The sequence below is a fragment of the Anser brachyrhynchus genome (assembly GCF_964034855.1).
Source record: "Anser brachyrhynchus genome assembly, chromosome: 20".
NCBI classification, from domain to species: Eukaryota; Metazoa; Chordata; class Aves; order Anseriformes; family Anatidae; genus Anser; species Anser brachyrhynchus.
In genome coordinates, this window is record NC_137713.1 from 11,623,762 (window position 1) to 11,642,018 (window position 18,257).

At 46.3% G+C, this 18,257-nt stretch overlaps 1 protein-coding gene across 3 annotated transcripts in view; it reads left to right on the top strand.

Annotated features, from left to right (window-relative positions):
- MTMR4 (myotubularin related protein 4) overlaps nt 1–18,257 on the top strand; it is a 52,861-nt gene extending 34,604 nt beyond the window's left edge. For all 3 annotated transcript variants that reach the window (XM_080562674.1, XM_080562675.1, XM_080562673.1), the window contains 12 exons: nt 4,304–4,417; nt 9,673–9,869; nt 10,119–10,247; nt 10,560–10,671; nt 11,054–11,249; nt 11,731–11,916; nt 12,674–12,844; nt 12,966–13,120; nt 13,483–14,713; nt 15,094–15,204; nt 15,521–15,609; nt 16,031–18,257. In XM_080562674.1, coding sequence (XP_080418800.1) covers nt 4,304–4,417; nt 9,673–9,869; nt 10,119–10,247; nt 10,560–10,671; nt 11,054–11,249; nt 11,731–11,916; nt 12,674–12,844; nt 12,966–13,120; nt 13,483–14,713; nt 15,094–15,204; nt 15,521–15,609; nt 16,031–16,208 — 2,869 coding nt within the window. In that variant the 3' untranslated portion in view covers nt 16,209–18,257. The remainder of the gene's footprint in view (nt 1–4,303; nt 4,418–9,672; nt 9,870–10,118; nt 10,248–10,559; nt 10,672–11,053; nt 11,250–11,730; nt 11,917–12,673; nt 12,845–12,965; nt 13,121–13,482; nt 14,714–15,093; nt 15,205–15,520; nt 15,610–16,030) is intronic.

An 18,257-nucleotide genomic window follows, 5' to 3' on the forward strand; every position in this document is an offset into this window, starting at 1 on the left:
CACATAGTTCCTTCAAAAACAAACAAAAAAAATGAAAGAAATTCACCTTTCTTTTGCTGTTGATGCTTGTTTTCAGCTTTGATCTTTTTACAGTCACGGTCTTATTTATTTTTGATTTTATGAGAAAAAGCTGCCTGGAGTGCTATGGTATTGTTGAAGATATCTGATGTTTCCTACTCATTTCTGTGACTGCTCTTAATTCATAGTTTGTCTTATTTTGTTAGACTTCTCTACAAATCTTAATGCTTTCCTCCACTTTCATGGGAGAGGTGATGCTTCATGTTCTTGCATTCTGTGAAGCAGGATCTCTCACTGGGGTGGTTGTTGCCTTTGTGGCAAGAAGGTGCTTCATCTGTCCTTGTCTGTAGGTGTGGCTAGTGCTGATTTATGCATTGGTGCCGTTAATGCCTTTTTCTGGGATCTAACTTCACAGTTTCAAAAACATTCCATTTGTTGGTTTGGGTCAGCATGGTCCTAGGGGTGTTACAGGCCACCTCTCCATGAGTCACATTGCTTCACTCTTCATTTCTTTCCATGTGCTGTGTGAGCACATTACACAGCACAGGGCCAAACATGGGTCCCTTTGGGACTCCCTTTCTCACAAAAAATAACCGTTTACGTTCTGTTTCTGTTTCTTGCTTTTCAAGAGTTGCTGTTTCTCAAGAAGAGCTTCCTTCAAGTCTTTGGTGAGCAACCTATAAGAAAAAAAAAAAAAAGCTACGAAAATCCAAATCCACTGTCAGCTTTGTGAGCTGTATCTACTTGTTCAGTGGTGCCTCCAGCAAGCTCTAGATACGTGACATGCGACCTCCCTCCACAAAAGCCATGTTGACTCTTCCCAAGTGCACTGTATTTACCCTTGCACCAACTGTGCAGTCAGTGGCTTTGTACAGAAGTCAGACTTGAGAGGTTTCCCACATTCGCCCCAGAGAGCTTTTTACAAAATTGATACCGAGTTTGCCACCTTTCATTCCTCCGGCACCCAAGCCAATGTAAGCAATAGATTACGCATCTCAGTTAATCATTCACCTGGTGTGCATTTGGGTTGCTGTAGCAATGTTGGGTATTATCTAGTCCTGCTGATTAGTTGCTCTTCGTTCCTAGCAGATAGATCTACAGCTCCCCTGCTGAAGTTTCCACATTAATCTCTCCTTGTGCCTTGTCCCTTGTAAAACAGGGGTAGGTCTCGCAACTTCTTTTTCTCTGTGTGCTCCTCCAGTGATCACCAGTGTGTAGGTAGTTTTGACTTTCTGCTGTGATCTTGCTTATCTATCAGACCTCCGAGGTGTTTGAAAAAAGTCTTCATAGTTTTAGTCTCTTAATAGGGCATTTCTTGAAAACTGCATGATTGCCTTGTTTTTACTGTTTTTTAATTGAGATTCACATTTGGCTCCTCTCAGGTTTGTGTCCTTTGGAAACGTTTCCCCTATTTGAAGGATGTCATTGTATTTCTAAAATCCTACTTTCATTCACCAACTCTGCCAGCTCTTTCTGATCCTTTTTGATGTGTTTTATCTTACATTGACTAGCATATTTAATTGAGCATCGCATCAACTGCAAGCTTTTTTTTCAGTTCTCTTCCTTTCACTTTCTCTTGAAGTGTATAAAAATGAATATTTTCCCCTTTCTGAAACAGACTTCTACTGCAGTGGGAAACTTTTCGCCTTTAAATATATTTTTGACTTCTACTGTGCAATGATCGCTGCAACAAAGCAATTTTTCAGTTACTCTGTTTTGGAGCAGCTTTGTGCATGCTTAGGACCAAAGGAAGAGTTATATGTCTTTTGTATTATTTGGCTGGTACCATCAAGAAGCAGCTGATCATTTCTAAAAACATAGCCTTTGTCTAATGTGTTATCATGATGCTTATGTATTTTATGTGGAAGCAATGCAAGTCTCCCATTGCAATTTCTGCCCTTGCAGCCTCTCTGAATCTCTTTCAGCCTGTCATGGATGTTGCTGCTGACATGCTTCTGTGGTTGTAGTGGATCCCTAGTACTATCCAGTTTCTCTTTAGGCTTGGGATTTCGGTCCATGCACTTCTTGCAATGTGTGTTGATGCTGGCAACTCTTGGCCTCACGATTTCACCTTCACTTTTTCTTGGAACAGACAGGACTTTGTTAGATCAATCTATTCTGGACTTCCTACAAAGCTTCTACTCCGAAATCTAGGCTACCACTGATAATCTCCCTTGTGCCAAGTTTATAAGGTGCTGTTAAGCCAACATACTCCTTTATCCTGGCTCTTCGTGTCCTCTAGCCTTGGGAGCACAGGTCTGTTTATCTTCATCTCAGTGCCGATTTTTGTGCACCCTCCTTAAATTTGGCTTAACTTCTTGAGGCTGTCCTGTGTCCTAACCTGAATTTTATTGACTTGATCCTTATTGTTTTTGTAAGATTACAGAGTTTGTGGCTTAACTCTTAGAAGATCTGTAGAGCTTAGTGATATGGTTTAGTGGATAACTTGTCAGTGTTAGGTCAGAGGTTGGACTCGGTGATCTTGGAGGTCTCTTCCAGCCTAGACGATTCTGTGATTCTGTGATATGCTCCTGTACTGAAACACTCTTGTATTTATTCTACCCAGTTTTTGAGACATCTCCCGTAACATTTCATCTGAAGTGCCAGGAAAAACAGGTTCTGTTTTGATTTAGATGAAGACCATTCTTTTACAGACCATGGCTATTCAAAAAATCCCCCCAGATCCTAATAGATACTAATCATATTCAACATTTCATTGTTCTTGATCACACTTCAGTGCTTTTCTGATTTCCTGAGCAATTTTACGAGTGGAACATGAAGCACTCCAGAGAGTGCTACCACACACAGATGTTCTTCACACTGTGTGAATCCTAAGTGTCTTCAGCTTCTTACCCAACAGCTTAAATTTTCCTTACTGGATTTTCTTTCCATGCCCTATTGTTATTATCCCATAGACCAACCTTGCCTTCTGTCCAGGGCTTTCTGAGAAGCTGTCTAGACACAGTGTGAAGTGACGTTTTTAACAGGTCAGGCAGGTCCTTGCTACCATCACAAACCAGGTAACATCAGCTAGGATAACCTGGATTGAGGGGAGCACCAGGCCACCCTCTGGAGCTTACCTGCTGGATAGTTTCACCCTCCTCAGTTTGCTTCCTGTCTGCCCTGAAACATTCCTTCGAAACTATGTGGGTTGTAGCCTGGAGCTGAGACTGCTCTTTGATGTTTCTTGTCTTAGCTTTGTCTGCCTGAGCTGCTGGGGCTCGGCTGGTCCGGCATCCAGGCGGTGCTTCTCCTCTAAAGCCTGCAACCTGCCTGCCCGCATGCAGCCACATGCTGGGAGCCCAGGGGCAGGCCAGTTGCTGTAGTAACCAGGAAGCCCCTGCACTCCTGAATTTCCACCTGTGCTTCATTTTGTTTGCACTGCTCTTAGCCCCTTTCCCCAGCATGCTGTTTGGCTTTCCCTATCTTTCCCTTGGCTCCTGTCTTGTCCTACTGTTAACACACACTACATTTTAACGTCTGGGGAGTTAAGCATTTGTAATCCTATTGCCTGTTCCCCACTCCCCCCCCACCCCCAACTTCTGTTTCAGCCAGACTGCTTTGAACTTCTGTGCATTTAAATGTGGCACTTTGTTACTGCAGCTCTGTTTCTTAAAGAGTTGTGTCCCCTCTGCTATAGCTGTACATGCTTGGAGTTTATCCAGGTAACCAGATTGGTAGGGACTTGCCCATCACATTTATGTCACTGCTGGCACATGTTCAGATAATAACCTCACTAAATAAGATACTATTTCAGATCTCCCTTGTATCATTTTATTGTAGCACAGACCAAACCATCATTGCCATCTTTCTAGGCAGAGATCTACCTCTTTGTCATAGAGGTGTGTAAAGCTTGTCAGTGGTGACCTGTTTCCTGCAAGTGCCAGATAATTATTTACTAAACATAGTGTGCGTTTCTCGGTTTGTAAGTACTGCAAGAAAACCGACCCCCCACACACACAATGACTGTTTCCCTAAACCCTCGTGCACATTTAAATCCAGAGCATGTTCTAAAGGCATCATTGGGAAGAGCTGGGATACTTGGCATGGGCCCAGAGGTGAGGCCTGATGTTAAAGGGAGACTGTCATCTCCTAGCTCATTCTTGACAGCATTTTTTGGGTTACTTTTCCTGTGTTGGAACTGTACTGAGATAAATATGAAGAGGAAGAGCCATGCAGAGTTTGGGAAAACGTGAACTGCTCCTGCACTCTGTCTCTGTACAACTTGTCTAGTACATATTTTGGTCACTGAGTTCTCATCTTGCCTTGCTGCTCTTTTTTCCAGGCTTTGTTCCAGTTATCCCCAGAAGCTGCTGGTGCCTGTCTGGATCACGGATAAGGAGCTAGAGAATGTGGCTTCGTTTAGGTCGTGGAAGAGGATTCCTGTGGTTGTGTACAGGTAAACAAAAAAGCAAACCAGCGCGCTCCCCAAGTCCCCAGTAGTTGCCCTTTAGACAGGCCTAGGAACTTGGTCTGTGATGGTAAAGCAGGATGTTCTCCCAGAGAGAAAAATCTTTGGTAACTGCTGCTTCTTTCCTGCTTGCAGTTAGATCTGAGGTCAGGAGTGACTTTCCTTCTGTGCGAGATGCAGCAAGAATCCCATGTCAAATTCAGGTTCTCTTTGAGTTTCAAAACATTGTCACAAATTGAGGTGTGCCTAGCTGTTACTTTGAAAAGAAGTCTTGGCCAAAATGAGCCTGCTGCATGGCCCTTCGATCAACAACTTATCATGGCCTCGATACACATTTTAGTACCCACATGCAAATCATTCCTGTTTTGACTGAGTTGTGAGAGTTTGAAAACATTTAAGTAACAGGTAGGATGAAATATTTGCCTGTGGCTGAACATCACTGGTTCAATAACTGGTAAATATGGAGAGTACCTCTTCCCCATCAGAGCAGCCTTGCAAAAATTACCTGTATGTGAGGATGCATGAGGCTAGGCAGCAAATAAAGCAGGGCTTTTCAGGGTAGGGGGTTGATTTCTCATTAAACCTGTCTTCTAGGAGGCTGACATGTTTGAACCAAATGGGAAGTTGGTTGCATAGGTGTGCAGGAAGATACCTCACCCAGTCGGTGTATGTTGTAATGTATGTTGTGGTTTCTAGCATCAGACTCGGTGTTAGCAATTATTAAATCCAAATATAAAAAGCTTTGAAAATGTCAGAGCTGCATTACAAAGGAAAGCCCTGAGAAGCAAGAAAGCCAGGAAACAAAACCAGCAAATTTACACATACCTTAACTCTACATCTTTGTTTTACATGGTTTGTGTTACATGCTGGCAAAACAGCGTGCTGTTTCTACAAGAACTAAATTCTACAATGAAGTAGTAATGAGCACTGGTTATCGCATGGAGCCTTCCCCTCTTTGCAGCCAAGTCAGCTAAGAAGTTAATTGTATTTGTGATTACTTCTGCTAAAAATGGTCTGGCGCTGGAGACTGTCCCTGTGTGCTTCTCCACCTGAGGGCAAAGCCATGTCTTTTTCTACCCTCTTAAAATTATTTTGTTCAGTACTTTATAATATCACTATAAAGGTACCCAGTAATTTACAGGTTGAGCTGCAACCTTTTGCAGCCTGGTATCAGATTACAAGATGCTGACAAGTGATATTATAAGATGGGTCCAGGCCTTCCCCGTTTCTCTCTCATTTTCACGTGCTCTTTAGCCTTTGTCCTCGAACTTGAAGCATTTGGCCAAGAGGGTCTATGAGGGCCATGGCTGCTTCTGGAGTACCTTGTGCTGTGCCAAGGGGAAGGGACAAAATGCAGAGCCTCACACTCAGCTCCTCATCACCTACAGCTCAGGAGAGAGGACAAGTGGCCTTGGATGCACTCATCCCAGGGACTCAGTCACCACAGGACTGTTTGCTAGAGTTCAGAGATTTTGGAGAGCAAGGCTGAATTCAATGGCTGACATTCGGATCTGTAAAGCATGACACCAAAGGTATCACATTATCAGTTTCCTTACAGAAAGTATAATTCAGCTGGTAAGCAAAGCAGAAATATGGATCTCCGAGTCCTCAGTGGAGGACATGGACAGTGGAGATTCAGGACCCTCCAGGCACAACTCACTTTTAAAGCAACACAGAGGATGCAATCAATTATTTAGTTGACTACAGAGGCAGACGGGCATTGTATGCCAGCTGCTCCTCGTTATTACTCTGTCTGCACAGCCACCTTCAGAAGACCTTGGGACTACGTTAGCAGGAGAGCTTCTCACAGATGCTCAGCAGTCGCCTTTGACTGTGTTCATGCTGCAGCGAGTGTCAGGGAAGCAGTGGGCAGATGGTGGACGTTGCTGCAGCCCCATGCTGAGCATTGGTCTCAAGCCTTCTGGTCAAGGTGGAGTGGGCCAGGGCTCTCATCTGTAGGCCTGGAAACTGAAAGCACTCGCATGAATGCATCTCAGGTGGGAATCTTTAGGTGATGCTGAGAAGCAGCAGCTCCGTAAACCCTCTCGGCAGTTTCTCATGTTTTAAGCTGAGCTGCTTGACTTTGCATTGTGGGTGAGAGCTCCTATGGCCAGAATAACAGTCAGGAAAATCAAGACGGCATGTGCTAAGAACATCACATCTGCTCTAGCCTTGTGCTCTGAGTGAATCTGGGAGTAAAAGATCAACTGATAAAATACAAGGCATGTCATACTCCAGCTTTGGATTCTGAAAGGGTCTTAAGTCGTCTAGACTAAACTGAGGATCGCTGGGGAATACTTATGTCCACATAAGTTAACATGCTATGGCACTTTCTGCCATTCCAGTTTCAAGAAAGGATCATTTTTCCTTGGGGAAAACTTCCATTAAGAAAAGAACCAAAACTCCATACACTCGTGTTTTGGAGATCTGCAGGAGACCACAGAGTCAAGCTAGCTATGGGTACTCCCCTGATCTAGGAAGCTCACGGCAGGCTTGGTTTTGGTTTTGGTTCTTATACTGGCACCTGCTACACTTTCTGCTTACTGATGACTTCATGTTCATCAATGTTGGCCATATTTCCTCGTGTTTATTAGCACATCATTACATCTCTTGAAACTGGTTACCTCAAGACCATGCCCTGCCCAGTATTTGTTGCGCTGCTCAGAAGCCTGTGGTACCAAGAAATTCTCTAAATGTAGTATGACGCTTTGGCCACGCTTCTAGTACTGCATTGGACAGGCCATCACTGGCTGCAGGTGGCCTCATACAACTCACATCTACACAGCTAAAGTCCTTTCCTACCCTCTGCACCCCAAAACAGTGCTGTCACATCCAAACAGGCTGCTGGGAACAGTCCCTGGCACAGCACCTGCGTGTCCCAGAAACGTGCTCAGGCGCTGTCTGGGAAAGTGCTAGTTGGCACAGGCCGAAAATTGTGGGTGTGCTAACAAACAGGCTTGGATGATCACAGGCCAGTGCTTAAGTCCACACCTTGGCTCTGTTTCATTTACTAGTATAAACAAAGCCTTTGCTGCTGTCTGTATTAACCATCCTTCAGTGATCCCAATGCCAGAAACAGACCTCCTGGGAGTGTAACTCATCTTGCAAAACAAAACGGCAGCAGAGGATGGCACCAAATGAGAAAGGACTCCAAAGTATTTTGAGTTAGCTGCATATGAATATTGTTTTTTGGAAGTCTTCAGTTCAGAATCTTCATCAGTATTAATTATGGGATGTCATTAGCAATAAAAACTTTTTCAGTGTTTACTGGTAAGTTGCTTCAGGAGAATCTTGTCTCTGAGGAGCAAAACCATTTCTACAAACTGCAGTAGCTGCTGGTGAGATGCCACCACTGTTGAAAGAAATTCAAAGTTTCAGTGTATTTTCTGGATGTACTGCCTTATAGCAAATAATGTGAACAAGCATTGTCATCCACTGTGGAACAGCAGAGCAAATAACAGGGGGATGACAGCATGAGGAAAAAGAGACCTTCAAGAGTGCTTCTACTACTAGCCCCCACCAGCAACTGAACAGCCTTTGAGTGATGGGATGAGGATTGTGCTAGTGTGTTTTAGGATCTAGGCTGTTATGCATTCTGCTTGGCCACCAACGCAGGTTTTTCAGAGGTGTCAACCTTCAAAGAAAATATTTGGATGTTGTCAGCTGTTTTATCTCTGTCTTTGTTCTTACTCTAGCTCGTCTTCAGAGAGGTGTCACATGCGGGGCAGTGGGACAGGGAGGGGTGAGTGCACAGGGCTGTCCAGGTTCTTGTCCCCTCCCTGAGAAGGGCCAGGCACCACAAGCAGCGTCTCAAGGAAGTGTAACAGACAGGACAGGGATGCAGGTATTCTGCCCTGCTGTGTCTTTGGAGCAGACAAAGTATCTTAGACTTCCTGCGGCATATATTCAGGAGGATGTATGGTTGTGTTTCGTGGTCACTTGGTGGACCTACCCACCATGAATTAATGTATTTGTAATTCCATATCACTGTGGCAGTGAGTCCACTCGCTGTTACAGTTGTGGATGGATTAGAGAAAGAAGCTTGTGTGATTATGAGGATGCAGGTGTGTGATGTGGTGTCATATTATTTTCTGTTTTGTTCTTTTCTTAATAATTCCTTGCACATTCGTAACCTTTCTGCTTCCTTTGAGCACTGAGCTGAGGCTCTTTGAGAACTGCAGTGGCTTCAAAGTCTTTGAGATTTGGCAGCTTATTATGCATAACTGTTTCATGTCATAACTGGGATACTTATTGATCATCTTTAAATACTTTTCAATTATTATTGTTACACTTTTATCGCTCAGTATCATGAGATCCTCTGCATTTTTTCCAGTCAGCTATGACTCTCTTGGATAATTCTGTAGCACCAGCAAAATTTGTCACATAATCATCCACTCCCTTTTCAGGCCACTTGTGACTGACTTGACAAGTATGTTCATGTGAAAAATGAGTACTTCTTTTTATTTCAGACTTTCTGTCAGGCCTTGATTAGCAGCAGCCAGGGTAAGGTTCACATTGCAGGGGTTATTAGTAAACACCAGCGCAGGCCTCCACCCAGAAACTAACTAGTCTGATGCTGAGTGAGTTAATCTTTCTAATTTACAAGCACTAAATGAAATGGTTTAAGAACCAGTACATAATGTAACGGAGGAAAAAAAGTGAAAATAGAAGAACAGAACAGTAGTACAAGAAATAACTATGACTTTCCCAAAGTACAGCCATATTTATCTGAAGTTCTCTCTAGTTTCTTAGGGGAGTAATGACAAGAACAACTGGCAGCTTCCCCCTTGCTACAGAAACTCTGGATCATTTTAGTGGTGGTCAAGATCCCAGCACAGCCACCGGTCCCAGGGGTGCAGCTGACCCTGGAGCTGCCGCCATCCGCTGGCACTGCGTGTTCCTGACAGCCACTCCTGCAAACACTGCAGCAACCTGCTCCTCTGCAATCTCGTTTTGCCAGCTGTTCCAGCTCCATTAGCCGCTCCTGCGCTACTCACAGCCATCTTCTGTTCCTCAGCGCTGAGATTTGAGTGACAGCCTCTGTGTCACTGCTGTCGTTATGAATAATGGTTATTTGAAATGCCCTGCCCTGTTTCACTGCTTGACTACAAGGGTAAATGCAGCAGATGAAGCAGTGAGGAGGGTTGCACAAGCACTGGCTGTTTGTAGATGTGTGGGGAAGTTTGCTGGGCTCATTCCTCACCTCTCCAGGGGGATTCATCCGGCTCTTGCTTGTTTTGCAGACATGTGCGGAACGGGGCAGTGATTGCACGCTGCAGCCAGCCTGAAATCAGCTGGTGGGGCTGGCGAAATGCTGACGATGAGTATCTTGTGACATCTATTGCCAAAGCCTGTGCCTTGAACCCTGGAATAAAGGTTCCTGGTGGCATGCCACACAATGGAAGCAGCGATGGCAGCGAGGCCTGCGAGGCTGACTTCGGTGAGGCAATGTGCTCCCTCCTGCTGTCTCTTGAATGTGTGAATTATGGTGTGGTTCCTGCGTCTAAATGTTGTTGTTCACTGACAGGGCTTACAGTGAAAGATTTAAACCCGACGTCCAGGTTAATAATCTGGGCCCTGCATGTGGGACATGTCTCTGGGCTTGTACACAGCCAGCGTTGGGTTGTGCTGGAGGCCTGTTGTAAGAGGGAGGGAGGTGCCAGGAACTCAGTCTGTGCTGTCTCTGCAGACTCGTCCCTGACCGCATGTTCAGGTGTGGAGAATGCGGGAACTCCTCAGAAGCTGCTGATTCTTGATGCCAGATCCTACACCGCAGCTGTGGCCAACAGAGCAAAGGGAGGAGGCTGCGAATGTGAAGGTACACAGAGCTAAGCAAATCCCACAGTGAATTTCTCTTGAACCTGCTGTGTTGAGTTGGGCCCTGGAGCACAGTTTGGGTCAGGCTGGCATTTTGGTGCTCACTCTCTGGGAGCACGTTCCCCTTCTCACTCATGCAGTCTGTTATTCCAGATATATTGCTGCTGGCCCACAAGGCTTTTCTAGAAACACTCCCTACCTTCCGCTGGAGACTAGAAACAGTGCTGCAGGGTACAACCAAACTATGGGCATAGAGGCACTTGCTGCAGTGGCAGCAGCACTTTCTGAATGTTTCTGTCTCTGTTGCGTTCAGAGTATTACCCAAACTGTGAAGTGGTGTTCATGGGCATGGCCAACATCCACTCCATCCGCAACAGTTTCCAGTATCTGCGTGCTGTCTGCAGCCAGGTGCCAGACCCTAGCAAGTAAGTGACCTTATTCTAGCTGAGTTTGATGCCATATCTGTTAATGTCCTGCAGGCTTTTTTTCTTCCTTTTTCTTTTTCTCCACTCCAGATTTCTACCTCACAAAATGGAGGGAAAGCACTCACAGTGCTTAAATGGTGGTGCCCATTTTGATCCCCAGTAATCCAGAATAGATTATGTCACTGACTCAGTATCACTTACCTATTTGTATCCTCTGCGGGTTTCAAAAACATAGCTGTTTTGGGGAAAAACTGAGATTAGGTGATGGATACTTCGTAGTTATTCACAAACTGTCTGACTCCTCTTTTGGACATGTTTTAAAAAAAACACTGTTTTTTTCACTGCTAAGGAACCATCTCCTTGCTTTTTGCACACCTTCTAGCTGGCTTTCTGCCCTGGAGAGTACCAAGTGGCTGCAGCACCTTTCTGTCATGCTGAAGGCAGCGGTGCTGGTCTCCAGTGCAGTTGACAGAGAAGGGCGTCCAGTGCTGGTTCATTGCTCGGACGGCTGGGACAGAACTCCACAGATTGTAGCACTGGCAAAGATTCTTTTGGACCCTTACTACAGGACCATGGAGGTACACATTGTGCTATTCTGCGGTTTCATGTCTGCTAAATGACAGTCTTTGAGTGTCGTCAGAAAGGAACAGAACTGTATTTGGCAATTAGCTTAGTGGCATTTCAGAGCTGCTCTTACAGGTATTGAGTTTTTCTGTATGGTCTTCCTGCGTGTTTTCAGTAAACTATATACCTCGTTCCCAGTGTCGTAAGGCACTTTGGAAAACAACCTGTTGTGCTCAAGGTGCACCTGCTTCCCTGTACTTCCTTGTGTTTATTCTCGAGGCTGTTTGTCATATAGAAATAACAGTTGTCACTTTGTTTTTGGAAACCTCTGACGTTCCTGTAGCTTTGCTCCCAAACCAAGCACAGATACAACATTCTTTGCAGACCTCCAGAAGTCCTGAGATTTCCTGGCCCTGCCAGCAGACAGAGTTTGCCTTGTCTTGCTAAGTGCCTACAGCAAAGTCGCCTGCAGTTAGTTTTCTCTTGTGTTCACAGGGTTTCCAGGTGCTTGTTGAATCAGATTGGCTGGATTTTGGTCACAAGTTTGGTGATCGCTGTGGTCACCAGGAGAAGGTGGAAGATCAGAATGAGCAATGCCCAGTTTTCCTCCAATGGCTGGATGCTGTTCATCAGCTTCTGAAGCAATTTCCTTGCCTCTTTGAATTTAATGAAGCTTTTTTGGTAAGAAATATGCATGCAAACATTTCTTTGTTCCTTGCAAGATGTGAGCAGAGGCAGAGAGAAGGCCATAATATTTTACAGCATTATAGTTGAAAAACAAAAATTGAATTCTTTAAAAATGGGGAAGTGTCTGAGTACTGCTTAGGTTTCTGCTGGCATTCCTGACATACCTACAGTGTACGGGTTCAGCCCTGCACTTTGGTTGTGGTATTTTGACCTGGTTCTGTATGTGTAATGCTCCTGATGGCTTCTTGCAATTTCTTCTTTCTCCCAGTAGGGATTGCAGGCTTGGAGTACCTGGCAAACTGGGCAGTGATTAAGGTTTTATATTGTCTAATTTCTTTGAATCACTTCTTCTCCGTGTCCCTTTCTAGCCCAGTGAATTCAGATTTTCTGAATTCAGAATTCAGGAGCATTGTTCTGATCAAAAGCTTGATTTGCATCTCTCAGACATACTTAAAAAAAAAAGGGGGGGGGGAGGGGCAAGCGATAGCTATTAACTGCTGACTTACCAAGTAATAGTTTAGGGTCATAGAAGGATGGATATGGTATTGGTTGACTGTTGCTTTTGCTTTAAGCTAAGTGGTTCCTGTTATCCCCTCTTTGTCCTGCCCTGTGTGACAGAGGACCACAGTAAGGTCACCAGCTAGATAGGAAGTGCATGGACCATCCTAGACAGGTAGAAGACACTGCCCTTGGGGACAGGAGACACTGCTTACCAGTGGCCATGACAATTGTTCTCCTTTTGATGCTGCAGGTGAAGCTGGTGCAGCACACATATTCCTGCCTCTATGGGACCTTCCTTGGGAACAGCCCATGCGAGCGAGAGATGCACAACATCTACAAGCGTACCTGCTCCGTGTGGTCCCTCCTGCGGGCTGGCAATAAGAACTTCCACAATCTTCTCTACATGCCAGGGTCTGAGCAGGTGAGTAGAGCTCCTGGTCTAGTCTTCTGGGCTCTGTGCCTGCCGGGCACTGGGGACTGTATAAAGAGAGACTGGAGAGGTTTCCTTCTGTGTTCATCTCTAAACATAGCGATTGTTGCAGGTGCTGCATCCAGTGTGCCATGTCCGAGCACTGCACGTCTGGACAGCAGTCTATCTCCCAGCTTCCTCCCCACATCCTCTGGGACAGGATGATATGGACATTTACCTGCCCCCTGGATCTCAGAGCCAGGAGTTCAGTGGCAGATGTTTGGACAGGTAAGAGCCTGGAGCTCCAGTCCCAGGTTGCCTCCTACCCACAGTCATCTTCCCCTTCTTGCTCATTATAGTTTCTCTGTCTTACCTGTTGTGCTTATTATCTTTGCTGTGGAGAGCAAGAGCTCAGTAGCATTGTCCCAGCCACTTGGAGAAGAACATGTATAATTCCCCGCTGCTCCTAAAAAGGCAGATTGTGGAGGCTGCGATGTAGTTTTGTGCCTTTCAGTTCATGCTGCTGCACCCCTCTACCTCACCCACCCTGTGATCTCTAATTAGGAACATTTCTCTTATCTCAGTTTCAGCTGAAATGAGGGAAATTTCAAGAGTTTTGTTCTGAGATTTGCTTTGCTTCTGGGTTCCAGATTACCGAAGACAAGATCTATGGATGACCTGCTTTCAGCCTGCGACTCCAGCAGCCCGCTGACCCGCACATCTAGCGATCCGAACCTGAATAACCACTGTCAGGAAGTCCGGGTGGGCCTGGAAGCCAGGCATGCCACTGCTGAGGGAGCCGAGCTGCACGTGGGAGAAGGCAGCATGGTGGCTGCAGGCGAGGCACGGGAGGTGGAAGAGCATCAGGAAAATGCCCCCCTGCAAGCCAGCAGTGTTTTTAGCGGCTGTGCTGAGCATGAAGTGCATAGCAAGCAACAGAGCAGCTGGGCATCTGTGCCAGCAAGCAGTGTGTCTCTGGAGACGGAAAAGGGAAATGTAACGTACATGGAGGAACTGGATGGCACACGTCCAGCTCCAAATCCTTCCAAGCAGGAAAATGTTGACAGGGTTCCTACCAGTTCTGAAAAGCAATTAGAAACCTGTTCCCAGGAACCCTTGAAGGCTGCTGACTTGGCATCCAGTGGAGGAGGTTGCCCCAAGAAAAACACCACCTGCCAAGACATTCCCAGCCAGGAGACCCTGGCACCAAGTGCTCCTTCTCAGGAGCTGGGCACCCCCTGCCCGGATGAAGATAAGGGCAAAAGCGATGCTAGAAGGAATGGACCCTGTGAGGAGCTATGTCGGCTGGGGAGAGTCCCGCTAGAGCAATGGCGCAAACCTATTTCCCAGAGCCAAAGCAGCGAGTTCTCCTTCCTGGGGTCCAACTGGGACAGTTTTCAAGGAATGGTGACATCGCTCCCCAATGGGGAGCCTGCACCCAGACACCTCCTCTCCTATGGCTGTTGTAGCAAGAGGTTGAGCACCAAACAGCTACGGGTGCCTGGCCTGTGCCTCAGTGGCCAGTGGTCTGCCAGAGAAGGCGCGAAAGCCTCAGTCTGCTCTGGCCATGTCAGCACGCATTTTGCAGGCTCTGCAGCGAAGCCCAGCCGTTCATGGCTACCCTGCCACCTGAAACAAGCATCTGGTCCCAAGCACGTGCCGCCAAAATGTCCTTCTCCTGTGCCTCCTCTCTACCTGGACGATGACGGGCTGCCCTTCCCCACAGATGTGATTCAGCACAGGCTGCGGCAGATCGAGGCCAGCTACAAGCAGGAGGTGGAGCAGCTACGCAGGCAGGTGCGAGAGCTGCAGCTGCGGCTGGACATCCGCCACTTCTGTGCTCCACCCGCCGAGCCACCCATGGACTACGAGGATGACTTTGTAAGTAACTGCCTCTAACACCCCAAGTCCAGCCATGCATCTCCTGGCCAGCAGTGGTCCCTGCACACCCCTCACACTACCCGTTCCAACCCACATTCACCTTTAGAGTGGATGGTTAATACTGCTGCTGTGTTTCTTCAGCCCCTTTCCCCTCTTTTCCCAGTGCCATGTCCTCATGCCACCCAGAAGTACCTCTGCTTCCTGGGGGCCAGGCAGTGGCTCCTAGACGGTTGTGAATGCTTCAGCCCTTTGCTCCTTGTGTGGAGAACTGCAGAGCTAGCCACGTGCCCCTCATAAGCACTGTGTGGCTGGAGAGGGAATGCCCTTGGCTCTGTGATTGAGGCAGCTGAGGGGATTTGTGACTTGTTCTCTTTTTGCAGACATGTCTGAAGGAATCAGATGGCAGTGATACTGAGGACTTCTGTTCTGATCATAGTGAAGACTGTTTGTCAGAAGCGAGCTGGGAGCCTGTTGATAAGAAGGAGACGGAGGTACGTGTGCTGTTACGGCAGCTGTAAAGGTACAGGAGAGGATGTTTCTTCCTAGCAGGTAACTTCAATGGTTATGGCAGCAGAGAGTGGGCTGGAGGAAAGGCCGAGAGCAGCAACCCTTGTCCTTTAAGACAAGGTGCAAGAGGCTCTGCATCCTCTGCTGCTGCGTCCAACAGAAGAGGACCTGTGGGATGGGCTTTCTCAGGGCTAGCCTGTTCTGGTCCAAAGCAACATCTCAGCCTGCATCTTGGGTCCTGAGACCTGGTTGGTGTGGTGTTACAGATTTAAAGCTGATGAGGACTGGTGTTTGCCCTAGGTTACGCGGTGGGTTCCAGACCACATGGCCTCGCATTGTTTTAACTGCGATTGTGAATTCTGGCTGGCCAAACGGAGGCATCACTGCAGGTAAACAATATTTTTGCTGCAGTTCCACTCTTCTTCTCTGCTTTTGTCTGTCAAACCTCACAAAATGCTTGAGTGCAATCTTTGTCCCCTCCACCTCCGAGGAGAAAGTGTTAAGTCCATCCTTTATTCACCAGGTCTCATAAATTCCCTGCAGGTTTCCAGTCTGCTATGTTGTCCTTGTTTCCATTTCCTTTTTGATCCTTTTGGTCTTTGATCTTTTTTCTGGGTAGTAGTGCCTACTAGTCCCTTTCTAGTGCTAGCCAGCCAGATTGTGCTGGGAACCACATTATTTTTTAAGAAACGTGCTGACTAGTTGTAAGTAAGGCTGAGACTTCACTCCTGAACTTGGTCCTTTGCGCTTGCTGAAATTTGCTGTGGCATTCCCAGCTCTCGTCTCACTGCTTTTCTTGCTCCTTCACAGGAACTGTGGGAACGTGTTTTGTGCCGGTTGCTGCCATCTGAAGTTGCCCATCCCTGATCAGCAGTTGTATGACCCTGTCCTCGTTTGTAACTCCTGTTATGACCACATCCAAGTGTCTCGTGCCAGGGAGCTCATGAGCCAACATCTGAAGAAGCCCATCGCCACAGCTTCCAGCTGAATGCCAGCCAAGGGACCTGTCTAAGCCCAGCCTTTTCTCTCATGGGTTTGAAGGGTGACTCTGCCTCCACTGTAATTGTGAAGGCCTTTGGTGCAACACTTAAACACCAAGCTTGAATGCACTGTCTTCAACAGTCTTACTATCGGTCTGGAGCAGAGGAGCTCAGATTGGAGTACGGTGTGTGTCCCCACTCTGGTACCGGTGGGCCCGTACATTGTAGTCTGATGACCTAGGGCTAAAGAGGGCATTGCAACCTCTTTCTTCTGTGGGCTGGAAAGCAATGTTTTCACAGATATTGCCTGTGCAAAGTACCCCCAAAGCAATAGGAAGGCATGTTTAGAACCAATTCCCCCAGCAAAGGCAAGCTGCTGTACAAGGAAGAGGGCAGACTCTAGGTGGTACCATGTGCTTTCAAAGGGCCTCAGCCTGGAGCAGGTCTGTAGATTCTCTTTCCATGAGTGTGATTTGTGATCAGCTTGGTGAACAAGACTCATTAGCCATCACTAATTGATTTTCTCTTGAGCATTGAAGAGAAATTCATTCTGGCTGAAAACGGGCCAAGCAGATTTCACCCGTTTTCATGCTCCGCTAGGATTGGTGAATGCACTTGACTTTGTCCCTGCCCCCCAAGCAATGTGGGGAGATGGGAGATTGGCTTTTTCACTTCCTGCTCTGCCCGTCTGCTTTGTCTGCAGTAGTGTCACAGCCTGGTGCTAACACAGGAATGGCACCCTGATCCTCTCCTGGCATGGAAACAGAACTTGTGTTCCTGTGTTGCTCCTCCTCCCCTTTTCTGCCCTCAGCTCTCCACTTCCTACTGCTCTTTATCCTGAAAACTTGATACCTTGAGGGTATAGGCCATAATGTGTTGTTTTACCTCCTGGAATGTGCTGTCTGGTGTATGTGAGGGTTTCAGTCCAAATGCTGCTATATATTTCTGTGCACTTAATGTAACCCGAAGAAGGGAGAATGAAGCATTGATACCAAAATGGGGCTGGGGAAAGACACTGGCTGACATAGACACTACAGTCTGTGCTTTTCACTTTAGGATGTACAACCAAGCTACAGTGATAAACATGACATGTGGCATCTGTTCAGTGATGGAAACAATATCTCTGTTTTGCCCCAGCGCTACCTAAAATGCCTCTTGAATTTGACATCCTTTTTTGTCGCCTGTACAGTGGTCGAAGTTCAGAGTTGCCAACTTGTAATTGCCTCTCTACTTGTTCATTAAACTAGAGAACGGGAATCCCAGCTCATTCCAAAAATAAAAAAATAAAAAAATTAACAACTGAACTGGGGTTAGGAAAAAAGTGGGCTTCGGGTGAGTGTTCTGCAGATATTAATGAGGAAGAAGAGTTTGACCATGAGGCATTTCTTTATAGAAATGCAAGTTTTCTTTCCAACAATATGAAAATGTACTATGTATTCTGTATGTCATGAGCTGAGACTTTATATGTTGGGAAGGGAGTACCTGTGAGGGCATTTGGTCTAACAACAAGGCAAAGTACTTCATGCTGTTGTGATCTCCCAGATTTTTTGCTAATGGTTTGTCATCTCTATCAGAGGGAATGGAATAATGACCCTCTCCTGTACTTTGATATGTCAGCCTCTGGTTTTGTAAGTCCCAATAGTGCAAGTAAAGCTAGCATCATCTGAAGACCCTGTACTTACTTGGACTCTGCTTCTTTTCCATACTGGGAACAACCAATATGGCTTTGGGAAGAGAAGGCACCTTGCTTCAGATTCTCCCTTGCCTTGTACCTTGCAGTCATTGCCAGACATGGAAGAGTGACCATTGGGCTGGCAGAAGAATTTGGATTTGTTCCTGTTTTGCACATGTTGGAATGACTGCAAGCAATAAGGAAGCCAGAAACTAGGTACTCCTGGCTCTTCCGTTCAGGCCATTAGTCCAAACTGCTTTTAGCTCTTGTGAGTTTCAGTGTCACAATGTGCTGGCCAAAAACTCTAAAATCAGTTTGATAGCATTGTGACAAACAAAATGTGCTGTACAACTCAATACAGTTGAAATAAAATCTCTATATTAGT